Source organism: Boleophthalmus pectinirostris, unplaced genomic scaffold, assembly GCF_026225935.1.
Source record: "Boleophthalmus pectinirostris isolate CB_2022bp ecotype Guang Dong unplaced genomic scaffold, ASM2622593v1 HiC_scaffold_12, whole genome shotgun sequence".
Lineage (NCBI taxonomy): Eukaryota > Metazoa > Chordata > Actinopteri > Gobiiformes > Gobiidae > Boleophthalmus > Boleophthalmus pectinirostris.
Window position 1 is genome coordinate 9,804,511 of NW_026571018.1, and position 24,170 is coordinate 9,828,680.

Sequence of the window (24,170 nt, forward strand, 5' to 3'; positions counted from 1 at the left end):
TGTATCGAGGCATGTATGATGTCGGCAACTTCTTAATGATATCCGGCCCTACTTCTAAGGTCCTATATTACACAAAATTGACTCTTGTGAGCTTTAAGTCATGTTATAATGCTGTGTTCCACCTTGTGATGTCATGAAGTGGTAGTTTTCAAGTTAACCTTTTACCTTTAGTTCAGCAGAGTCAGCCTAAAATATGCAGGGTTTGTTTGTTAAACATGAGTGAATGAAACAAAACACAACTCCGGGTCTGTTTGTGATGAGGAAGCAACATTAGAACAGGTCAGAAATAGTGTAATATGGGCCCTTTAACTACATTCAGAAAGAAATGCTTTATGTACTGAATCATTAGTGAAGTAGTTTCCAGACACTTATTTCATGCTTATTTAACTTAAATGCCCTTTACCTGTTTTTTCAGGTATTTGAGCACTGGGATGTCTTGCCCCAGTACAGATATATTGTATAAGCAGCTCTTGAGGTCAAAATATGTCCGCAGTGTACTAAGGATGTAACAATAACCAAAATATCGTGATATTGTATCGTCAAAAGTTTCACAATAATACCGTGGACCATCACAATATATCGAATTACAAGTTTCTTTGCTTAAATTCATTGTTATCGTGCAAAAACAGAGAGAACTACATAGACCATGATCCTTTGCTCTGTTTCAGTCCAATTTACACAATGAAATAACTATAATTAAGCACTTTTAAATCTTAATTATTTGGATTATGACAGAAGTAGAAGTAGCATATTTACAATTTTGTTCGCTTTCACATGCATATCGTGAAAATATCGTATCGAGAAATCTGGATATCGTTACATCCCTACTGTGTCTGCATCTGAGGCTACGTTTATACGACGACGGTCTGAACAGAAAACGCAAAAGTGGCGTCGCGTCTTCACTTTTTATCCCGCGTTTAGATGTGTGTTTTCAGGAGGAAATCTGCACGCATACGGTGACGCAAAAGTGTGGGGAATTTGATTATATATGCATGTCAGGCGGCTCGGTGGTGATGTATGTGACGTAAACGTGTACGCGACATGAGCAGATCTGACCAGAGTTTTGCGTCTTGGGCAGTGTAGATGGAAACACTATGATGGAGCGTATTTTAAGCCCCAAAAACACCATCGCCGTTTAAACGAAAGACTCATCCGATAAAATATTTTGTCGTTTTTACCCGCAAGCGTTCTGGTGTAAACAGGTTCTAAATCTAAAGCTAATAATTTTCCGGTCTGAGAACCAGGAAGTGCACTGTTGGCATGCTAGTTACAGCGATGGCAAAACTCCGCTCTGGCCTCTGAAAGTTTGGAAAAGCGCAAACATAATGGACTTAGAGATTTGATGAAAGCGCACTGAATGTCCCTCCCTACTCTGTACCCTCTGTTTAAATACAGCTCACAGACCAACAGCTCAACATTTACCAAAACAGAGGAATCACTTTGGACCTCAGCAAACCATTTACAAGGAACCAGTTCTGTTTTTCTCTGTTTTTAAGATGCAGCGGCTTTAAAGGGCACATAGTAGGCTATTTTGATCTATGTTATAATGTTGTTTCCTCATCAAACACAAACCCGGAGCTGCGTTTTGTTTCATTCACACATGTTTAACACACAAACACCGCATATGTAGGCTTCACTCATACCTTGTGATGTCATGTGAGGCAATACAGGAAGTGCTCCACTGTGCTTTTAAACTCCACACATCTTCACAAGTATCATTTGGATCATTTCAGCCCTGGAATTGCCAATTTCTACTGAACTGTGCTGGAACAGAGCATTTTGAGCTGTGGAGATGTACACAGAATAATAATAAAGGATTAATTGAACATGTGTGAATGAAACAAAACACAACTCCAGGTTTGTTTTTGATGAGGTAACAACCTTATAAGATTTTAAAAGCTCACAAACCAGAAAGGACTTAAGCGCTCTCGGAAATTCAACTAGAAACTACTTACGAAATCTAGGAGTATTTTTTGATGATGCGATGTCTTTAGATCACCCACCACTCTAAGGAACTCACTAAAAACTCCGAAAACATATCGAAACTTCGCACGATGATTTCTAAAGCTGAGTTTGAGATGGCAATCCATAGCCTTACTTGGATTGTTTTTTTCTTTTTTGTATGGGGTGAGCAGGTTGGGCATGGGGTTTTTGTTTTTCAGTTGTTTTCTTTTTTGTGTATTGTATAACTCAAACAAAAAAAGCAAAAATAAAATACTGCAAAAAAGAGATTGCAATCCATACATTTGTGTCCTCGAAACTCGACTATTGTAACAGTTTGTCTACCTGTCTGAGCAAGAAGGAACTTACCCGGCTGCAGATGGTCCAAAACTCTCCCACAAGGCTCCTGACCCTCACCAGTACAAGAGCGCATATCACTCCGGTCTCACATTGGCTCCCTGTTCTTTTTCGTGTCCACTTTAAGATCCTACGTGGCCAGGCTCCTGCAAACATCACAGATCTGATAAAGCCGTACACCTCTGCTCGTAGCCTGAGGTCTACCAGCCAAAACTTGGGCCTGTTTACACGATAACACTTGCGGGTAAAAACGACTAAATATTTTATCGGAAGTGACTTCGTTTAGACCAGGAGTGTCAAACTCAAATTCACGGAGGGCCAAAAATATAAAACTGGGACTAAATTGTGGGCCAAACTAAATATTTAGTGAAAAATTTCAACATCGGCATGTAGCTACTGTTCTATAGTGACCTGCGACATGAGGGGACGCGCACACAAACACACACAAACACCCACAAACACAAACACACACCTTCATCGTCATCAACCTGATAACCCGTGGACCACGTCTCCTTCTGTAGTTACTGCGCGGACACCAATGTCTCGTGCACGCGTAAACCGCGCTTCCTCCTGTGCACCTCTAAACCAGAACTAACAACAGGACTAAAACCAGGTCTAAACAACATGACACCTAACAGTAGGTTGACATAATTTAAGGTGATCTCATATAAAAAATAATTTCTCTATCAATTATATTTTTTAATATGGTTCATGAAAGGTTTATCTTGTTACTGTCTTTTAACAGACAAAACCTCTTATGTTAAGATATCGTGGTCTTTGTTTCTCTACAGCAAACAGTTGCTTATTCATGGAGACTTGGGCTCAGACAATTTGAAGACAACAAACAAGAATTTTCAGGATGTGGTTGCTACATTCATGTCGTTTAAAAAAAACATGACAATATCAAGTAATCCAAAGTAATCAGATTATGTTACTCATTTTAAGTAATTTAATGGATTACGTTACAAACTACATTTTGGGGTGTGTAATCTGTAATCTGTAGGGGAATACATTTTAAAAGTAACCTTCCCGACACTGATCACCACCTAGCGTCACCACCTCGCCACCTGGCATGCAAACCCAATCAAATTCTACACATTTTTGCGTCACCGTATGCACGCGGATTTCCTCCCAAAAACGCAGAATAAAAAGTGAAGACGCGACTCCACTTTTACGTCTTCTGTTCAGAATGGTCATCTTATAAACGTAGCCTTACTAATGGTCTCTTGGACAGGTTTTAAAACACGAGACGACAGATCCTTTCAAGCCGTCTCCCCTAAACTCTGGAATGAACTGCCTCCTTAAATACGCTCTCTAGATAGTGTAGATGCTTTTAAAAACACTTCTCACCCCTCAGGTTTAGAGCTGTTATGATTGATTTTATTTTATTATCAATGTATCTTTTGCTGTTTTTATCTATTGTATGTGAAGCTCTTTGAGACCTATGTCTGTGGGCCCGGTCAAGCAGAAGTAAACAGCAAGGCCAAAAATTCAAGTTAAAGCATCTGATATAAAAATGTATTGAACAGATAGCATATGTACTCTAGTTTATGAAACTGTAGAACCAAAAATGGTACAGAAAAAAAGGTCAAAAGTTACATACGTTTTAAACAGACCATGTATGAAACATGGAACAAAAATTATTTCCCAAATTTCAAAGACCTGCAAATCATGTAAATAAATGGATGTATTTCATCATATCTTGTGTTATTCCATCTTTGAACTGTTGATGAAGGTACATGATTTTTCAAAAAAAAAAGTATTTAAAATGATAAAAATTTGCTTGGAAGGACTGACATATTTTATAGAAATAGTTTCCTTTCATTTTGAAGTAATATTAAAGTATTTGGAAGAAAAAAGCTGACAAATGATGCAAAATCATGCACCTTCTACTTGTTTGCACAATTTTCCCTCTGTTACTTTTCCCTCCGTTACCATGACCTTTCTTAATAAAAAATCTCATTACTCAAAAAGTAAGAGGTTTTTCAACCTAATCTTGTACCATATGGTAGAAAACTATATGAAGCAAATATTCAAACCAGTTTGTTAAGGATATGTAAGTGAGAACCGCTAGTTATCACTGTATTTATTGCCCAAAAAGTGCTGCATATTTCATTCCCTCCGTTACCAACATGAGTTTTTAAATTTTTTGTCAACAACTTGAAAGAATATCACAGGTTTAACTTTACCCTGTTGGAGTGTTAACTCTTTCCTACATTCTGCTACTTTACTTATTTCAATAGTCCCTCTAGTTTCTGAATAAGAGCTATTTGAATGTAAAAAATCTGCCCCTGTTTCCCTCCGTTACCGCTTGTCTGGACCCCTATATAAATAAACTTTACTTACTTACTTCCTCACAAGAGTCAAATTTGTATAATATAGGATCTTTTAAAGTAGTTTTTGTGTTGATTTATACTTTTAAACACTAAATACCACTCACTCCTGGCCAGAGGCTGAAGGAACTCTGCGGATTTGCCATTCAAATCCTCATGACACAAAATGAATGGAGCCTTGATGCAAACACATTTGTTTTGCATCCGGAACGCATGAAGATCCTATCATCCTCCATCCCATTATATTAACCCTCTGATGAACCGCAGATAAGGTCAAAGCCAATGTAATTTCAGCTTTAACTAAGAAGAACTGCCGGGAATCATGGGAAATGAGAAGTGATGGGTGAATAATTAGTCATGAACAGATGCATTGAGAGGAGTCCAAGGGCTATAAGTGTCTGGATTTTGGAGTGGACTGGTTTGGACGGTTTATAGGCGACATTTTGAGGACTTTTCCTCATTCAAGAGATAGGATATTTTCTTTTTTTTAATTTTAATTTTAATTTTTATATGGCGACTAGGCCTGTCACGATAATTACTATATCAACTTATCATTCAATATTTGCAAAAGGGAACAATTTGGCCTCAATAATGTGGAGGTTTTTGTTATTTTGGTTGTAATATAATAAGATTTGAGCGCTAAAGGGTTGAATAAGTCTTTTCTATGGCTAAATATTCGTTCATTTTGATATTTATTTGTTGCAGCTCAGGTCTTTTAGTTATTTTGTATATTTGAAAATTGGTTTAGTGGGATTATTCTGCTTTATTGTTATTGTATCGGTGGCTTAAAATAGTTTCAATTTATCGTTTATGACACAATATTTCTATGTAGTAATAAATCGTGCTTCAAAGTTTGTTATCGTGACAGGTCTAATGGCAACTATGCAAATTTTTCGTTACTTGGAAATCCGTGGATAGGATGCAAATCAAAATTGAATTGCTGAGAAATTCTCTTTTTTACCCTTTTTTTTTTGACTTTGTTGAAAAATAATACCCAGATACTAATGGTGCGTTCGATTATCCATCTGTCTCCGACTCGGATCTCAAATGTGACATCACGTCCACACTTCAAGCTTTTTATTATGTTTCGAGCATAGACCCCGTGTTGGGGAGTAACAGATTACATGTACCATTGTTACGTAATCAGAGTACAAATTATGAGTAACTGTATTCAGTTACAGTTACTGTTTCAGTGAGTGGTAATTGGATTACAGTTACTTTGTTGAAATAAATGAAATTACACGGCGGGATTTTCTTGTTTTCACATTTTGGGCTAAATCCTTTTTTTTTTTTTTTTTTTTTACCAAGTCTAAACCAGGACTAATTCAAGATTGAACCAGGTCTAAACCAGGACTAAAACCAGGTCTAAACCAGGACTAAAACCAGGTCTAAACTAGATCTAAACCAGGTCTAAACCAGGACTAAACCAAGACTAGAACAAGGTCTAAACCAGGTCTAAATCAGGACTAAAACTAGGTCTAAACCAGGACTAAAACCAGGTCTAAACCAGGACTAAAACCAGGTCTAAACCAGGACTAAAACCAGGTCTAAACCAGGTCTAAAACCAGGACTAAAACTAGATCTAAACCAGGACTAAAACCAGGTCTAAACTAGATCTAAACCAAGACTAAAACAGGACTAAAACAGGATTTAACAGGACTAAACCATGGTGCGCGGACCGTGTCTCCTCTTCTATCAATAACATTTTTAATTTGGTTAAGTAAAGTCTGGGCTTTTTATTTTATTTTAACAGTCAAAACATCTTATGTTACGATATCCAAGTCTTTGTTTCTCTACAGAAAATCAAGTAATCCAAAGTATTCAGATTACGTTACTCACTTTAAGTAATTTAATGGGTTACGTTACAAACTACATTTTGGGGTATGTAATCTGTAATCTGTAGGGGAATACATTTTAAAAGTAACCTTCCCAACACTGCATAGACCGTATATATGAATGGACACAGCTAACGCACTACGGTTTCGCCTGTCTGACAACGAAACACGTGGACACCAACCGTAAAGATTTTATTGTTGTTGTTTATCTTCTGTTAACGACCCTCGGGACGTTTAACAACACCCGTTTAGACAAGTCTTTGTTCAGTAATGGCCTCACCATAACATCGACTACTAAACCCACAGACAGTGACACGGACGCAGTAAAGTATCGCAGTAAAACGAGTGACTGAAATTGTAATTTAAACCACCAAAGCGTCCAAACACAATGAAAACAGTTCATACTTAAAAGTGACACTGTGCACAGCCATCTTGGATTCTATCTCGGAATTCTTGCTCGGTCTCTTCTGATTTCTTCTGAGTTGCGCCGGCCGAGGAAAAAGGATCTTGTCGGTGCGTGTCGCTAGGCAACGTCCTTGGACCTCTGAGTCGGATGAATAATCGAACGCACCATCACTATACTAAAAATAATTAAAAAAAAAAATCCAAATGTTCAAATACAAACAAAAAGAGCACTGCATACAACAACACTAGCCACTGTGTTCCAAATAGGAAGTGTTCATGGGCTCGGTTCTGGCTCCATCGACTCTAGGGCTGAGTATCATTAAGAAGTTGCTGATATGATACATACCTCTATATATAGGCCACGATACGATACATATCTCGATACAGTGCACTGTAGATTCGATACGATACATTTCAAATCAATTTGATACGGTTCAGTAAAAAATAAATGATGGCTGTGATATGAAAAGTCTTTGTTAAACCAATTCTTGTGCAAAGTTCATATGAAACACAAACATTTTAATCCTCAAAACAGTGAAATTGTTAAATATGTTGCATAAATGAGTTTCCTTCCTCTAAAAAAATAACAAAACCGTTGCACTGTAACAAAATAATTTAATAAAATATATATCAAACTACTACTTGGCGATATATCGATACAGCAGCGCATGATATTGATACTGTGTCACAGGCATGTCCAAACTAAATGCGGCTCTCAGACAAATTTTTCTTGGCCCTCAGACTTCCAGGTGAATTGGCCCAAATTACGTTGCAATAAAAAGTTTATTTTTCATTGATGCAAGTTTTTTGAAAATCTACCTTGATAAAGTTCATATTTAATATTTAGTGTGTGGTTTTAAGGATCTTGGCATGAATAAAGACTGATGGCTCATTCTAATGTGTTAAACATGCACAAATTTCAATTATTCCCTGTACTGAGTGTCAGTCTACGTCCCTCGATCAGCCCTCTGCTTCGTCTGTGTTTAGATATGTGGCCCTTGATGAAAAAAGTTTGGACACCCCTTCTGTATCATCTCATTAAATCATACGATATATCAATATTTAGATATTTTTGCACAGCCCTAATCCAGATACTAACTATAATATAACCAAAATATACAAACAAAGAGCATTGTACATAACATAAAGACAAGACGAGATAATACACTCCCACACTGTCAGCAACATAGACATAGACATAACACACTAACTGCTGTGTTCCAAATAGGAAGTCTTCATGGGCGCTCTTCCGGCTCCATCGACTCTGGCTTCAATTCACTTTGTACTGAAAAACCGTTGCCACTCTCTCTGCAACTGCTGCTATGATCCTCGTCATTTTGGTCTTAAAATGTTCATATTAACCCACTTTCATGATCCTGCTGTTTTTATTATTTTTACTGTTTTGTTCATAAATAAATTACTATTCCAAATATTGAACTCGGCTCCAAATTCGCCTCATAACTGCTAACCCCATGACCTTCATTTGACCTGTGGGTGACATCACACACCTTAGTCCACGTCTTTACACAGTCAACAAAGACACATAGAAGGCAAAGAAAGTATGTTTCATGTTTCTAAGTCCATTTACTGACAGAAGTACAATACCAGCCAAGTTTCACAAAGAAGTGTTTAATTTTTATCTTTTTTTAATGCTTCTCCACGGTGTCTGCTTTCTCCCAGATACTAATTATACTAAAATAATTACTGAAACTAGATACTTATTTGAACAAGTATATGGTTTTATGGGCTTGGAAGCAGAAAGTTGTGTTGAAAATTATATTCTGTTCTTTCTAATGCAGCGTTGTCACAATTCTAAAAGTTTTTTGATACTAAGGAACAGACTCGATACTCAATACCGGTGTGGTATAGGATTTTGACCCCGCAGTGAGGTGACCCTGGGATCAAAATACTATATGTTATGTTGACCCCCCCATATAATATTGACCCCCCTATGAAAATCTAAATTTTATTAGTAAAGAACTTGAATTCTATAGAAAAACTTTGAATATTAATTAGGGATGGGCATGATTAATCGATTAATCGATAATTGATCATTAAGAATTTCGTCGATTACGTTAATTTTAATCGACAAACCGAATGTAGGTTGCTGTGCGTAGTGTGACCAAACAGGGGTCTGTACATGTGTCTCTCTGCACTCAGAAGGAGCGAGACACAAACAGTCGGTCAGTCTGCAACGTGCCGAAGCACAAATGCGTATTTATCGATGACTTGTACAAGAAATTCCACGCTTTCCGTTGCGTTCGGGACAAGTGTGAGGCCATGTGCACAGTGTACAAAGCAGGAACATATGTTTCAGTGTCGCGCAATGTCGATGACGAGTCCCAACCTCCCACCTCCCGTATGGTGTCCTGGTTTTGACAAACGCAAATATGGTCACACTAACCTGTATTCACCTGAGTCATGTCTTTTAATCTGACAGAAATTGACCGCATCAGCGACACAAGAGCTGTATTTTTATCTTCGCTTAGTTTATGCAAATTAACGATGCGGTTTTAAGTTTTGTTTCTGTGAGAGTTGAACAAAACTGAATTAAACACATTAATAATTAATAATGTCAAACGGATTGATGTGGCTCTAGAGTGGTTACGGTTTATATGTCGTAAAGTTGAATTTATTTATGCAGGTTAGTAGTGCAGATAGTAATAATAATGATGATAATTTTAATATAAAAACGTTAATGATTAATCGATAATCAATCGTTGATTCTTCCGACGATCGATTAAGAAAATTTCATCGAATGCCCATCCCTAATATTAATACTATATCTGCCAATTAAAACATATTGACATATTTAACCCTCTCAGGCTCAAATTAATTTTTAGTATCAGGAAAAATCTTATATTTGGGGAAAATTACAATATGGGGTAGTAATATACAATCCTGACTTTTTTATCCTTTGTGAACAAAAAAAGTATTTTGCACTTCTGGCAGGCCGTTTGCGTGGAGCCATTCTTGCACAGTCTGCATCGTCCACGTTTATCAGCATGGATGGGAGAAAAGGCTCCTGAGTAAAAAAAGCTCATAAAATATGGATGTGGAGTAAGTAGGTACTTGGAATTTAGCTGTTGCAAATCTGCAACGCCTGCCTGGAGAGGGTTAAAAGTGTTTTTTGAGGACCTCAGATGCATTTTTTATGTCAATTATAACTTTTGAATGTTAAAAATTACTTATTACTTAACATATTTTACTGAAAATAAGATAAGTAGTTATTAATTAGTTAGGCAAATCAAAGTGATGTATAATGATTTGGAATCTTGTTAAAATAGACAGGGCTGATCAACTGAGTAGTTAAAGTTAGGGGAGACCTATGACTGTAGTAATCTGACCCCCCCAATATGCAGTGTTTGGGAGTAACAGATTACATGTACCGGAGTTACGTAATCAGAGTACAAATTATGAGTAACTGTATTCAGTTACAGTTACTGTTTCAGTGAGTGGTAATTGGATTACAGTTACTTTGTTGAAATAAAGGAGATTACATGGCGGTATTTTACATTTTGGGCTATATCCCTTTCTTTTTTTCTTTTTTTTTTTTTTTTAACCAGGACTAATTCAGGATTGAACCAGGACTGAACCCAGGACTAAAACCAGGTCTAAACTAGGTCTAAACTAGGTCTAAACCAGGTCTAAACTAGATCTAAACCAGGGCTAAAACCAGGTCTAAACAGGGCTAAAACCAGGTCTAAAGTAGATCTAAACCAGGGCTAAAACCAGGTCTAAACTAGATCTAAACCAGGGCTAAAACCAGGTCTAAACAGGGCTAAAACCAGGTCTAAAGTAGATCTAAACCAGGGCTAAAACCAGGTCTAAACTAGATCTAAACCAGGACTAAAACCAGGTCTAAATTAGATCTAAACCAGGTTTAAACTAGATCTAAACCAGGACTAACCAACACTAAAACAGGATTTAACAGGACTAAATCATGCTGCGCGGACCGTGTCTCCTCCTCTTCTATCAATAATATTTTTAATACGGTTAAGTAAAGTCTGGGCTTTTTATTTTCTTTTAGCAGAAAAAACATCTTATGTGAAGATATCCGAAGTCTTTGCTTCTCATTCATTCACTCATTTTAAGTAATTTAATGGATTACGTTACAAACTACATTTTGGGGTATGTAATCTGTAATCTGTAGGAGAATACATTTTAAAAGTAACCTTCCCAACACTGTCAGTATGTTTATTATAGTTATGATGTGTAAACTCTTAGATAAAGACAATTGCATTCAATGAGAATGTGTGTTAATATTTTCGTGCCTACAGCATGATGAGTAATGAACTTAAGGCATACAGGTGTTACTGTGATTTGATACACAAAACAGGGAGTCGGTGCATGTTCAAAATCAAACATGCCATCAAAACATTCCTTAAAATACCTTAAAAGAAAGTTAATATGTAGCGAAATATAATAAAAGTAAATTACTTGAGAAATAATGATCAGATAAGTAACTACTAAAGAAAAAAGTCAGAGGAGTCAAAATCTTATAGGGGGATCACTTTACTAGCAGTATATTTACCCCAGGGTCAATCTACTGTGGGGGTCAAAATTAGGGATGTGCAAAAATATTGAAATATCGATATATCGTATCGCTTAATGTGATGATACAGTATCGATATCATGGGCTGCTGTATCGATATATCACCAAGAGTACTTTTTGGTATATTTTACAAAATTATTTTGTTACAGTGCTACAATTTTGTTGCTTGTTTAGAGAAAGGAAACTTTTTTATGCGACACATTTGACATTTTCACTGTTTTGATGAATAAAATGTTTGTGTTTCATATGAACTTTGCACAAAAAGTGGTTTAACAAAGACTTTTAGTATCACAGACATGATTTAGTCTTTATTTTTATTGAACTGTATTGAATCGATTTGAAATCTATCATATTGAATCGAAAGCTCACTGTATTGAGATATGTATCGTATCGTGGCCTATGTATCGAGGTATGTATCGTATCGGCAACTTCATAATGATACCCAGCCCTAGTCAAAATACTATCTCACACCGGCTCTGATACCACAATGATAATAAAAAAAACACTTTCTTTAGACAATAGAATGTGATTTTCAACATTAAAACGGTAGTATTTTCATTTCTTTCCCATGTGGACTTATATCTGTGTAATCTAAAACTATTCAGGAAAGGTTCATTTCTGTCCTCTGATTGTGACTTTTTAGTATCAGTACCTGTGTTGTGTAGTTTCAGTATTAGTTTTAGTTTAGATTAGTATCTGATTTTCAGTGGTCTTTTGACAATCGTCACGTTGGAGTTTATCAAAATCATACTTACTGATACTAAAACTAGTATTGAAACTCAATACTTATTTGAAGTGTTGATACTGGGAAAAACATAAATAAATACAGCCAAATTGGACTACTCTGAATAATTCATGATCTTGCAAAACTATTATTTTGTGTTGAAAATTACCAGTGGTGGAACATAACTAAATAAAAGTAGTAAAGCAGTACTTAAGTATACATTTTATTTCTCTGTACTTTACTTAAAGACATTTTACGGTGGATACTTGACTACATTTGAGAGCTGGTCTGTACTTTCTACTCCAATAAAATACAGCTAGAAAAAAAAAAAAAAGATTCAGCTGTTTCTGGAACAAAATTCATTAAAAATTCTAAATTCTGTATCAAAATCACTACATTTGAAGCTTTTTAAGACCTCAGAATCACTAAATATTTTTCACTTTTTAACCTTTAAGTACATTTTTTAAAGGGTACTTATTACATTTACATAACTAGATTTTTTCATGTGATACTTTTACTTTAGTATTGTTCTGCTCCAGTATCAGTACTTCTTCCACCACTGTCAATTACATTCTATTGTCTATTGTCATTGTAATGCTTCACTGTAATATTTCTTAGTATTTGTACACGCTGTACTGAACAGTTTCCCCGTTTGACACTGCTAAACTGCACGAGCTACAGTTTTGTAATTGATTCCTGGTTGTGCGTCATATGACTTTAGTGGACACCGTCAGAAAAGTCCCGATCTGCTCTGCACAACAATAAAAAAAATGTTGAAATACAAACAAAAAGAGCTCTGTGTCTACTGTACAATGTAAAGACACAAAGGCACAAAAAATCCAGACTATTGAGCGCACCTGAATAAAAGCCACATCAACTAAAATTTGAACAAAATTTTAAAATTGTACATATATATGGCGAGTTTCAGCTGACGTCATTGTTATTAAAAGCCCGCGTTGCATGCTGGGAAATATTTTGGTCGGAGGCAAGAAACAGGATAGCGTCAAACACAGTGCGTAACCTCGCGTATTTATCCCCGATAATGGTAAATTCCTGCTGCATTATGGGATGCACAAATAGAAGCACGGAAGAAGAAAAATGTCTTTTTCGTATTCTGAGTGAAAAGAACGCCTGGTTTAGACCTGCTTTAGACCTGGTTTAGTCCTGGTTTAGTCCTGGTTTAGACCTGGTTTAGACCTGGTTTAGACCTAGTTTAGACCTAGTTTAGTCCTGGATTAGACCTAGTTTAATCCTGGTTTAGACCTGGTTTAGTCCTGGTTTAGACCTGGTTTACCTGGTTTAGACCTGGTTTAGACCTGGTTTAGACCTGGTTTAGACCTAGTTTAGACCTAGTTTAGTCCTGGATTATACCTAGTTTAATCCTGGTTTAGACCTGGTTTAGTCCTGGTTTAGACCTGGTTTAGACCTGGTTTAGTCCTGGTTTAGACCTGGTTTAGTCCTGGTTTAGACCTGGTTTAGTCCTGGTTTAGACCTGGTTTAGACCTGGTTTAGTCCTAGTTTAGTCCTGGTTTAGACCTGGTTTAGACCTGGTTTAGTCCTGGTTTAGACCTGGTTTAGTCCTGGTTTAGACCTGGTTTAGTCCTGGTTTAGACCTGGTTTAGACCTGGTTTAGACCTGGTTTAGACCTAGTTAAGTCCTGGATTAGACCTAGTTTAATCCTGGTTTAGACCTGGTTTAGACCTAGTTTAATCCTGGTTTAGACCTGGTTTAGACCTGGTTTAGACCTAGTTTAGTCCTGGATTAGACCTAGTTTAATCCTGGTTTAGACCTGGTTTAGACCTGGTTTTGTCCTGGATTAGACCTGGTTTAGTCCTGGTTTAGACCTGGTTTAGACCTGGTTTAGACCTGGTTTAGTCCTGGTTTAGACCTGGTTTAGTCCTGGTTTAGTCCTGGTTTAGTCCTGGTTTAGTCCTGGTTTAGACCTGGTTTAGTCCTGGTTTAGACCTGGTTTAGACCTGGTTTAGACCTGGTTTAGACCTGGTTTAGACCTAGTTTAGTCCTGGATTAGACCTAGTTTAATCCTGGTTTAGACCTGGTTTAGTCCTGGTTTAGACCTGGTTTAGACCTGGTTTAGACCTGGTTTAGTCCTGGATTAGTCCTGGATTAGACCTAGTTTAATCCTGGTTTAGACCTGGTTTAGACCTGGTTTAGTCCTGGTTTAGTCCTGGTTTAGACCTGGTTTAGTCCTGGTTTAGACCTAGTTTAGTCCTGGATTAGACCTGGTTTAGTCCTGGTTTAGTCCTGGTTTAGACCTGGTTTAGTCCTGGTTTAGTCCTGGTTTAGACCTGGTTTAGACCTGGTTTAGTTCCTGGTTTAGACCTGGTTTAGACCTGGTTTAGACCTGGTTTAGACCTGGTTTAGACCTAGTTTAGTCCTGGTTTAGACCTAGTTTAGTCCTGGATTAGACCTAGTTTAATCCTGGTTTAGACCTGGTTTAGTCCTGGTTTAGACCTGGTTTAGTTTAGACCTGGTTTAGTCCTGGATTAGACCTAGTTTAATCCTGGTTTAGACCTGGTTTAGACCTGGTTTAGTCCTGGTTTAGACCTGGTTTAGACCTGGTTTAGTCCTGGTTTAGTCCTGGTTTAGACCTGGTTTAGTCCTGGTTTAGACCTGGTTTAGTCCTGGTTTAGTCCTGGTTTAGACCTGGTTTAGACCTGGTTTAGACCTAGTTTAGTCCTGGTTTAGACCTGGTTTAGTCCTGGTTTAGACCTGGTTTAGTCCTGGTTTAGACCTGGTTTAGACCTGGTTTAGTCCTGGTTTAGACCTGGTTTAGTCCTGGTTTAGACCTGGTTTAGTCCTGGTTTAGACCTGGTTTAGACCTGGTTTAGTCCTGGTTTAGACCTGGTTTAGACCTGGTTTAGTCCTGGTTTAGTCCTGGATTTAGACCTGGTTTAGACCTGGTTTAGACCTGGTTTAGACCTGGTTTAGTCCTGGTTTAGACCTGGTTTAGACCTGGTTTAGACCTGGTTTAGACCTGGTTTAGTCCTGGTTTAGACCTGTTTAGTCCTGGATTAGACCTGGTTTAGTCCTGGTTTAGACCTGGTTTAGACCTGGTTTAGTCCTGGTTTAGACCTGGTTTAGTCCTGGTTTAGACCTGGTTTAGACCTGGTTTAGACCTGGTTTAGACCTGGTTTAGTCCTGGACCTGTTAGTCCTGGTTAGACCTGGTTTAGACCTGGTTTAGACCTGGTTTAGTCCTGGTTTAGACCTGGTTTAGTCCTGGTTTAGACCTGGTTTAGTCCTGGTTTAGACCTGGTTTAGTCCTGGTTTAGACCTGGTTTAGACCTGGTTTAGTCCTGGTTTAGACCTGGTTTAGTCCTGGTTTAGACCTGGTTTAGACCTGGTTTAGTCCTGGTTTAGACCTGGTTTAGTCCTGGTTTAGACCTGGTTTAGACCTGGTTTAGACCTGGTTTAGTCCTGGTTTAGACCTGGTTTAGTCCTGGTTTAGACCTGGTTTAGACCTGGTTTAGTCCTGGTTTAGACCTGGTTTAGTCCTGTTTAGACCTGGTTTAGTCCTGGTTTAGACCTAGTTTAGTCCTGGTTTAGACCTGGTTTAGACCTGGTTTAGTCCTGGTTTAGACCTGGTTTAGTCCTGGTTTAGACCTAGTTTAGTCCTGGTTTAGACCTAGTTTAGTCCTGGTTTAGACCTGGTTTAGTCCTGGTTTAGACCTGGTTTAGACCTGGTTTAGACCTGGTTTAGACCTGGTTTAGTCCTGGTTTAGACCTAGTTTAGTCCTGGTTTAGTCCTGGTTCAGTCCTGGGATCAGTTCGTATGCGGCGCAAAAGTCCGGAATAAAGTACATTACAGTCGTCCAGGCGCAATGAAATATAAGCGTGTACGATTTGCTCAAAAAGTTTAAAACATAAAAATATTTCTACATACAGAAGACATCAAATAAATGAAGTAAGACATATGGAATTATGCAGTAAAGAAAAAAGTCTCTCTTCTAAATATTTTTCAACAAAGCAAAGACGATTTGAAATATTCAGTATATAATAAGAAAGTTTTGAGTTATATCACTTTGTTTTTCTTTGCTACATACAGTAACTCTATAGATTTTACTTCATATATTCGATGTTTTGTATGTATATAAAATGTAGAAAGTCGTAAAAAATAAATACGGAGAAACACTGAATGAGAAGGTGTGTCCAAACTTTTGACTAGTGCTGTACATTGGATAAACAGATAATATAAATGTTAATGTCAAATAAATGTGACTTAATCTGTAGAGGGTTGAATAACTTCTCTAATTATAGCTTTTAACCAACTACTAAAGCGTTTTATTCTTGTACTTGTTTGTTGCAGCAGGGATTTTTTTACAATAGAAAATGGGATTGTCCTGCATTAGAAATAACATGTTATTGAAATACATTATGATTTATCAAGGTGCATTTATAAAGGTTTATAAAGGTGCATTGTGGAACTTTTCTGGTGGAGTGTACACCACATTTTTGTCTTCAGGGAGATGTTTTTGATTTTCTTGGTACAATATGTTCCATAATATTCCGCTTTTGTTTCTTTAGAAGTGATTTTATTGTTCAGAAATATTGTACGTTACTCAGGTACATTTAAAGTACTTTTTACTTTTACCTCATTTAATTTGAGACCAGGTATCTGTCCTTTACTTAAGTACATTTAAAGTACTTTTTACTTTTACTTCACTTCATTTGAGAACAGGTGTCTGTACTTTAGTTAGGTACATGTAAAGTACTTTTTACTTTTACTTCACTTCATTTGACAGCAGGTATCTGTACTTTACTTAGGTACACTTAAAGTATTTTATACTTTTACCTCATTTAATTTGAGAGCACGTATCTGTACTTTACTTAAGTACATTTAAAGTACTTTTTACTTTTACTTCATTTCATTTGAGAGCAGGTACATTTAAAGTACATTTTTTACTTTTACCTCATTTAATTTGAGAGCAGGTTTCTGTACTTTACTTAGGCACATTTAACGTACTTTTTACTTTTACTTCACTTCATTTGAGAGCAGGTATCTGTACTTTCTACTTCACTATGTTTTTGTCCAGGACTGAAAGTATTTTTATTACTGTCTGACACCTGCAGAAAAGCCTTTTTTTTTTTTTTTTTTAACACATATGTAGTTTGAGTAAACAAAAATATACAAATAAAAACAACAAACAAAAAATCTGTTTCAAAATCAGTTCATTTGAAGCTTTATTGATACACTTTTACTTTTTACTCTTTAAGTACATTTTTAAACAGGTACTTAAATACTTTTACTTAAGTCGATTTTTTCATGTGATACTTTTACTTTATTTTTTGCTCCTGTATTTGTACTTTTACTTAAAGCTGCACTATGTAACTTCATGACAGTATGACATTAAACAGCTCTACCCTACATTTATTCAATTGTGGTTTTATGGCTCAAAAATACTTAGAAAAACAGGGATTCTGACTGTAAGCGGGGTCGCCTCTCCACAGATCTGACCTGTAACTTGATCTGGTTTGGTCTCCATGAAGATAGAAAGGTTTAATATTATGCTGTGAAATATTTCAGCTTTTCACAGATCACAAAATGCACCTTTAAGTCAGAAAATTGAGCACTTCTTCTACTTCTGGTGTAGTTCCAATCTAATGATCTGTTTGATTTGTGTCTTTATTTATTTTTTTATCTTTAATCATCCAGGTAGGGGAACTGCAAACCATTTCTCTTTTGCAAAGCCAACCTGGTCTCTGTAAAAATATTTGATAGTAAAATAATAACAGTATCGTGATGGTGGTTTGACCCTCTGACCTGTGAATGTTGTTGTTTTTTTCCAGGAGGTGGAGGGAACAGAAAAGGAAAGAGTAAGAAGTGGAAGCAGATGCTACAGTTCCCCCACATCAGTCAGTGTGCGGAGCTTCGTCAGTCCATCGGTAAGGATCATTTCTACTTTTCTACAGACGCTGGTCTCGAAAATTTGGTATTGTTTCCTTGAGATCTTTTGAGGCCTTTAATTGGATGTAATAAGACTATTTACGGGTTTAATGTTTGAACTTTAATACATAAGAAACTAGGAATCAAACAGGATTTCAATCCGTGTATCATTCATTCATTCGTTTTTCAATATAAAACAAAAAATAAGAAAATGAAAAAACAACAGTTTTCTTCATTATTTGTCTCTAAAACCAAAATGAAAAAACGGATAATGATTCGTTTTTTCAGTTTTCGATTTTGTGTTTAAATGAAAAATGGAAAAAAACGGATAACGACCGTTTCTCGTTTACGTGACTTCCGTGACTGCGATGCCAGACTGAACCAGGACTGATTCAGGACCGGGACCAGAGCGGGACCAGACCGGGACCAGAGGGGGACCAGAGGGGGACCAGAGGGGGACCAGAGCGGGACCAGAGCGGGACCAGACCGGGACCAGACCGGGACCAGAGGGGGACCAGAGGGGGACCAGAGCAGGACCAGACCGGACTCCGAGCTTTGACTCCGAGCCTCCGCGAGGTCCGAGCCTCGGCTTCGAGTTCTGGCATTTTGGTTTTGGAGACAAATAACAAAGAAAAAAGTTGTTTTTCATTTTCTTATTTTTGGTTATGAATGAATTAACGAATGATACACAGACTGAAATTATCCACATGATTCTAGTGAAGGTGTGTGGAGTTTAGAAACACAAAACCACAGCCTGAAAACACAGAGTTAGTGTGTTTTGAATGAAACAAAACACAACTCCAGGTCTGTTTACGACGAGGAAACAACATTATAACATAGATCAGAAACTGTATCGGCCCTTTTAGTTTGAAATTGTTCAAAACGTCACCTTGTTGTGTAATGAATCGAATTTTAATCGTGATTTCGATGTGTGTGTCCAAACTCGTATAATCGAGTTGAAATTATTTAAAGCTTAACAGTGTTTATTTTGGGATTTTTTAAATATAAATAGATATATTTATTTAAGTTTTTTAAATCTAGAGATTTGCTGGATATACAGTTTATTTTGGATACATTTATGTTTTTCTGAGCCTTATTTCATGTATATTTATGTTTTATACATCACAAAACTGGTCTAAGTTTCAGATTTGTGCCTTATATTTATTTTGAATTTGAAAGTTTTACATAAATTATCAATAACAAAGTGTTGTTGTTTTTTTGAGAGAGAAATGCTGAATAAATGCATCTTGTAACAAAAAAATTATCTGCTACTCAAGTGTTCAAATATTTATTTATTTTTCTTTCTTGTTTTTTTTTTTTTTAAATTTAATTTAATTTTAATTTCTTTCTTTGTGCCCTTAACGGAATAAGGGAGAAAAAAATAATTCAATAAAAAAAAATTCAATACTATCAAAGAGAGATATGTGACGTGAAAGAAAGACGAAGGCGGGAAGAAGAAAAAAAAGAAAAGCAAATTGTTGTACATTTGTGATTTGAAACTGCCATCTCTATTTGACTGTTAATAAAAATAGAAAAAAATAAAATAAAAAATAATAATTGTGATGTCACTATTGACCAAAACAACTGCGATAATGATTTTTTAAAAATAATTGAGTAGCTTTAACATCAGTACTATTTGTGATACATGCTTTTAATAACATTTTGGCAATCATAATTTACATGGAAACCAGAAATGCGATGAGGAAATAAACAGGAAGTCTATCAGTTAAACTTTATTCCTCAAGAGTAAATATATTCTTCTCATCAAGTCTTTTCACACGTTGGGGTTTTCCCGTGTGATAAAGTGTTTATTACTCGAAGGCTGTCATATTTTCTTACTGTATTTCCTGCCACCGTTTCAATACTGTCCTTTGTGCGATCAGAAGTACTGGCATATCTCTTCACTTGGGCATCAGAGCTCGTCCTGACAAAGAGGCCAGTATCTGCGGCTAATAAAATGTTTTTATAACGCATTTGCTTTGGGCCGTCACATCACACTGAGCCACGAGATAAGCCGCTGTTCCGAAGTGAAGGTGTTTGAGTCCGAGCCCTGGGTCTGGTTCTCGGGTTTTGTTTTTTTTAAAAGGTTGTATATTGTTGCAAAATTGACTCATGTGAGGTTTTAGTTGTGTTGTAATGTTGTTGCGTCATCAAAAACAAACCGTTTCGTTTCATTCACACATGATTGAGTAACACTTTATTATTATTGTTATTCTGTTTACATCTACAAAGATCAACGTGCTCTGTTCCAGTCATGTAGTCTGGATTTTTTTTAAGTGGGCGTATGAGATTCATGATGTTATTGATGTGATGTAAACCAGGACTAAACCAGGACTGAACCAGGTCTGAACCAGGTCTAAACCAGGACTAATCTTGGACTTGAGAGAGAGAGCTCTCCATCGGTCCTTTCGCCTGCGGTTACCCCACAGTCTACACAAGCGCACCTCCGGGCCTGTCCTGACACTCAGTCCTGGTTCAGTTCTGGTTTAGTCTTGGTTTAAACCTGGTTTAGTTCTCCTGGTTCAGTCCTGGTTCAGTCCTTGTTCAGTTCTAGTTTGGTCCTGGTTTAGTCTTTTTAGTCCTGGTTTAGTCTTGATTTAGTCTTGGTTCAGTCCTGGTTCAGTTCTGTTTTAGTCCTGTTTTAGTCCTGGTTTAATCTTGGTTTAATCTTGGTTCAGTCCTGGTTCAGTCCTAGTTTAATCCTGGTTCATTCCTGGTTTAGACCTGCTTCAGTCCTGGTTCAGTTCTGTTTTAGTCCTGGTTTAATCCTGGTTTAATCTTGGTTCAGTCCTGGTTCAGTCCTAGTTTAATCCTGGTTCATTCCTGGTTTAGACCTGCTTCAGTCCTGGTTCAGTTCTGGTTTAGATCTGATTCAGTCCTGGTTCATTCCTGGTTTAGTCCTCCTGGTTCAGTTCTGGTTCAGTCCTGTTTTGGTCCTGGTCTAGTCCTGGTCTTGTCCTGATCTCAGTCTGCTTTCAGTCTTGGTCTCAGTCCTGGTCTCAGTCCTGGTCTCAGACCTGGGCTCAGACCTGGGCTCAGACCTGGGCTCAATCCCGGGCTGGTCCCTGTCTGGTCCTGATCTCAGTCCTGGTCTGGCCCTGGTCTCAGTCCTGATCACTTGACAGTCTACGTGGGTGCACCTCCGAGCCCATCCCGACACACTTTAGTCCTGGTTTAGTCTTTTTGGAGACAAATAATGTAGAAAATAGTTGTTTTTTCATTTTCTTATTTTTGCTTTTATTTTGAAAAACGAATGAACGAATGATACACGGATTTTTGAGTATTTCAAGTGTTTTTCTTGCACCAGAACTTGTATAGAACTGGAGAACTTTGGGTTTATAGGCGAACGCTCTTAACCACTGAGCCACTAACACCTTGAACATTCACTCCCTAACTCTCTTGTACTTCGTATTCATTAATCTCTTCTTGTTTTTATCGCTGCTTATCTACAATTTATTACCATTTATATTTTTTCTGTGTGAGCTACTGTGTCTAAATAATTCCCCTTGTGGATCAGTAAAGTTTGTGTAAGTCTGTATCGTTTCTTTGGCGTGTCTTTGGCCTCAGCGCGAGTGCGTTGGGCTCAGAGAGGAGAGAAGGGAGAATGTTGCTCAAGTCTCCGGAAACTGTGGCGTGGACTCAAAGAGGAAGTCTGATCTGCTGCTGCGCGCACGTTACTGGCTTTCAGTTCCAACTCACATGGTTCCAGCAAGTGCGAGGACGAAAGCGTTTGATCTGGACTTGTTTTGCAGTCGCGCCGTGCTCAAATTTCAAACTATTTCGATACAAAAGGGGAAAAAAGTGCAAATTTTGACGTCATAATGAAATAATACTCTTTAAAGGGGCCATATTACGCTATTTACTGTAAGTTATAATGTTGTTTCCTCATCACAAACAAATCCGGAGTTGTGTTTTGTTTCATTCGCACACATTTAAAACACACAAACCCTGTTTATTTTAGACTGAGTTCTTCGCTAAAACAGGAAACACTCTGTTCCACCTTGTGATGTCATGTGATAAAACAGGAAGTGCTCTGTTTTGTTTTTAAACTCCACACATCTTCACTAGAAGCATTTGGATTAAATTGAATTGAATATAATTTGCCCTGGATTTGCCGAGCTCTACTGAACTTAAAGTTAGAGGTCAGTGTCAATGTTAACTTGAAACTGCCACTACATCACAAGGTGGAACAGAGCATTTTGAGCTTTTGGAGTCGAAGACAGATTAAAAATATGAGATTACTCAAACAAAACACAACTCCAGGTCTGTTTTTGAGGAAGTAATAGCATTATAACCTGGCTTAAAGCTCACAAGAGTCCATTTTGTGTACCGTATTTTTCGGAGTATAAGTCACACCAGCCAGAAAATGCGGAATGAAGAAGAAAAAAACATATATAAGTCGCACTTTTGGGGGGAAATTTACTTTATAAAATCAGAGACCAGAGACTGACATTTAATCTCGAAAGGCAAATTATAGTAAAAACAATAGAAGAGAGAACAACAGGCTGTTAATGTCACATATGAACAGTTCTTCAGATAACTATAATGCCCTACAGAGACAGAACGCCGTAACATGTTTGGTCAAAAATGAGTTAGTCATTTTGAGACCTCCTTTATCATGTCAATAAATATAATGAGCCAATTTGATTTATTTAATCAGAAATAAACGGTTATGACAACTGTGACATCCAAAACCACACGAGAAACCACGACAGAACAGTGCCACAGTTATTTTTCTCAGTTTCACACTCTGGTGAGTTAAGGTCTTTGTAGGGCAGTACAGCATAAACAACAGAACAAAACAAGTTTACCAAACTCTCCACCTCACTCCAAATCACTAAATCCATTCAATTCTTCATCCTCGGTGTCACTTCTGAACAACTCTGTGACCTCCGGAGGTAAACAGAGCGCCGCTTCCTCTTCTGTGTTGCTGTTGTCAGACTCAGCATCAGTTCCAGTTCGAATTATTCCGGCCTTTCTGAATCCCGACAGGATGGTTTCGGTGTCACTGAAGTTCAGGCTTTGTCGATCCATCCAGTGACTTCCAGGAAAGTTGCATGGCGCACTTCCCGATTGCTGTGAAGCTGTGTTCCATCTCCGCTTTCCGCCAGTCGCTCACAAGTTTCTCGCTCACTCCAAACTTTCTTTGTGCTGCTCGATTACCATTTTCAGCTGAACATTTCTCTACTTGCAGCAGGACAGTGGCTTTTTCTGCAGGGGACATGCACAGTAGAGTGAAGTGACAGTGGTACAGGAGAAATAGGAGCAGCAGATACTGACACACAACACTAGAGCCTCTCGCAGCTTCAATGTGAAAATTTTAATATGTAAGTCGCAGGAAACACCCAAACATGAAAAAAAGTGCGACTTATAGTCCAAAAAAAAGGGCCGGTATCCAATGTACTTGAGAAAAACGTGTCTTCCCCAGTACAGATATATCGTGTAAGCAGCTCTCGAGGTCAAAACAAGTCCACTGTGTACCATCTGCATCTGACTAAATAGCGCTTTACTGTCCAAACATCAGCAAGTGCACGGTTAGCATGCAATTTATTCACTCTGGACTCTAAACTCTGGTCTAATTAAGATGCTCAGTACGCATAAAAGTAAAAAATAACACTGCAAATCTACTACTAGTTTTGTTTTTCCACATTCTTAAGACAATAAAAATCACCTTTAATTCGCCTTTATTGTGACATTTGAACATAAAAGATGACAGTATCTCATTGTTTATTTGTATTATCTTTAACAAAATGCAGGCGATACTATAACCGTGCGTCAGAAAGGTGCTTAAATGTGTGTGTAAAAGTCCTGGCTCAGAGTCAAGTATCACACAAAAGACGAATGGAGCGTAAAATTAACCACAAAAGGGCAGAAGTATCTCTTTACTCTCCCGTCTGGGAAATTACACGATGGCTCTATCTCATTTTAATCGCTTTAATTATTGATATACTTGCTCCTAATGGTGATATTATCAATTTTACGATATGTCTTCCGTGTCTAGTTTTGATACTGGTTTTAGTTTTTGGACTGAAGACGTTGTCCCCGTCTCGCAATAGTGAAAAAAACAACTGTCACAGCCTGTTTCAGTTTCCACAGTGCAGTGATGAGTCAGCATC

The 24,170-nt window shown here is 37.5% G+C and overlaps 1 protein-coding gene across 1 annotated transcript in view; it reads left to right on the forward strand.

Moving 5' to 3' along the window:
- grk6 (G protein-coupled receptor kinase 6) overlaps positions 1 to 24,170 on the forward strand; it is a 106,001-nt gene that overhangs the window by 13,786 nt on the left and 68,045 nt on the right. The window contains exon 2 of the mRNA XM_055148336.1: positions 17,958 to 18,053. Within this exon, the coding sequence (XP_055004311.1) occupies positions 17,958 to 18,053 (96 nt within the window). The remainder of the gene's footprint in view (positions 1 to 17,957; positions 18,054 to 24,170) is intronic.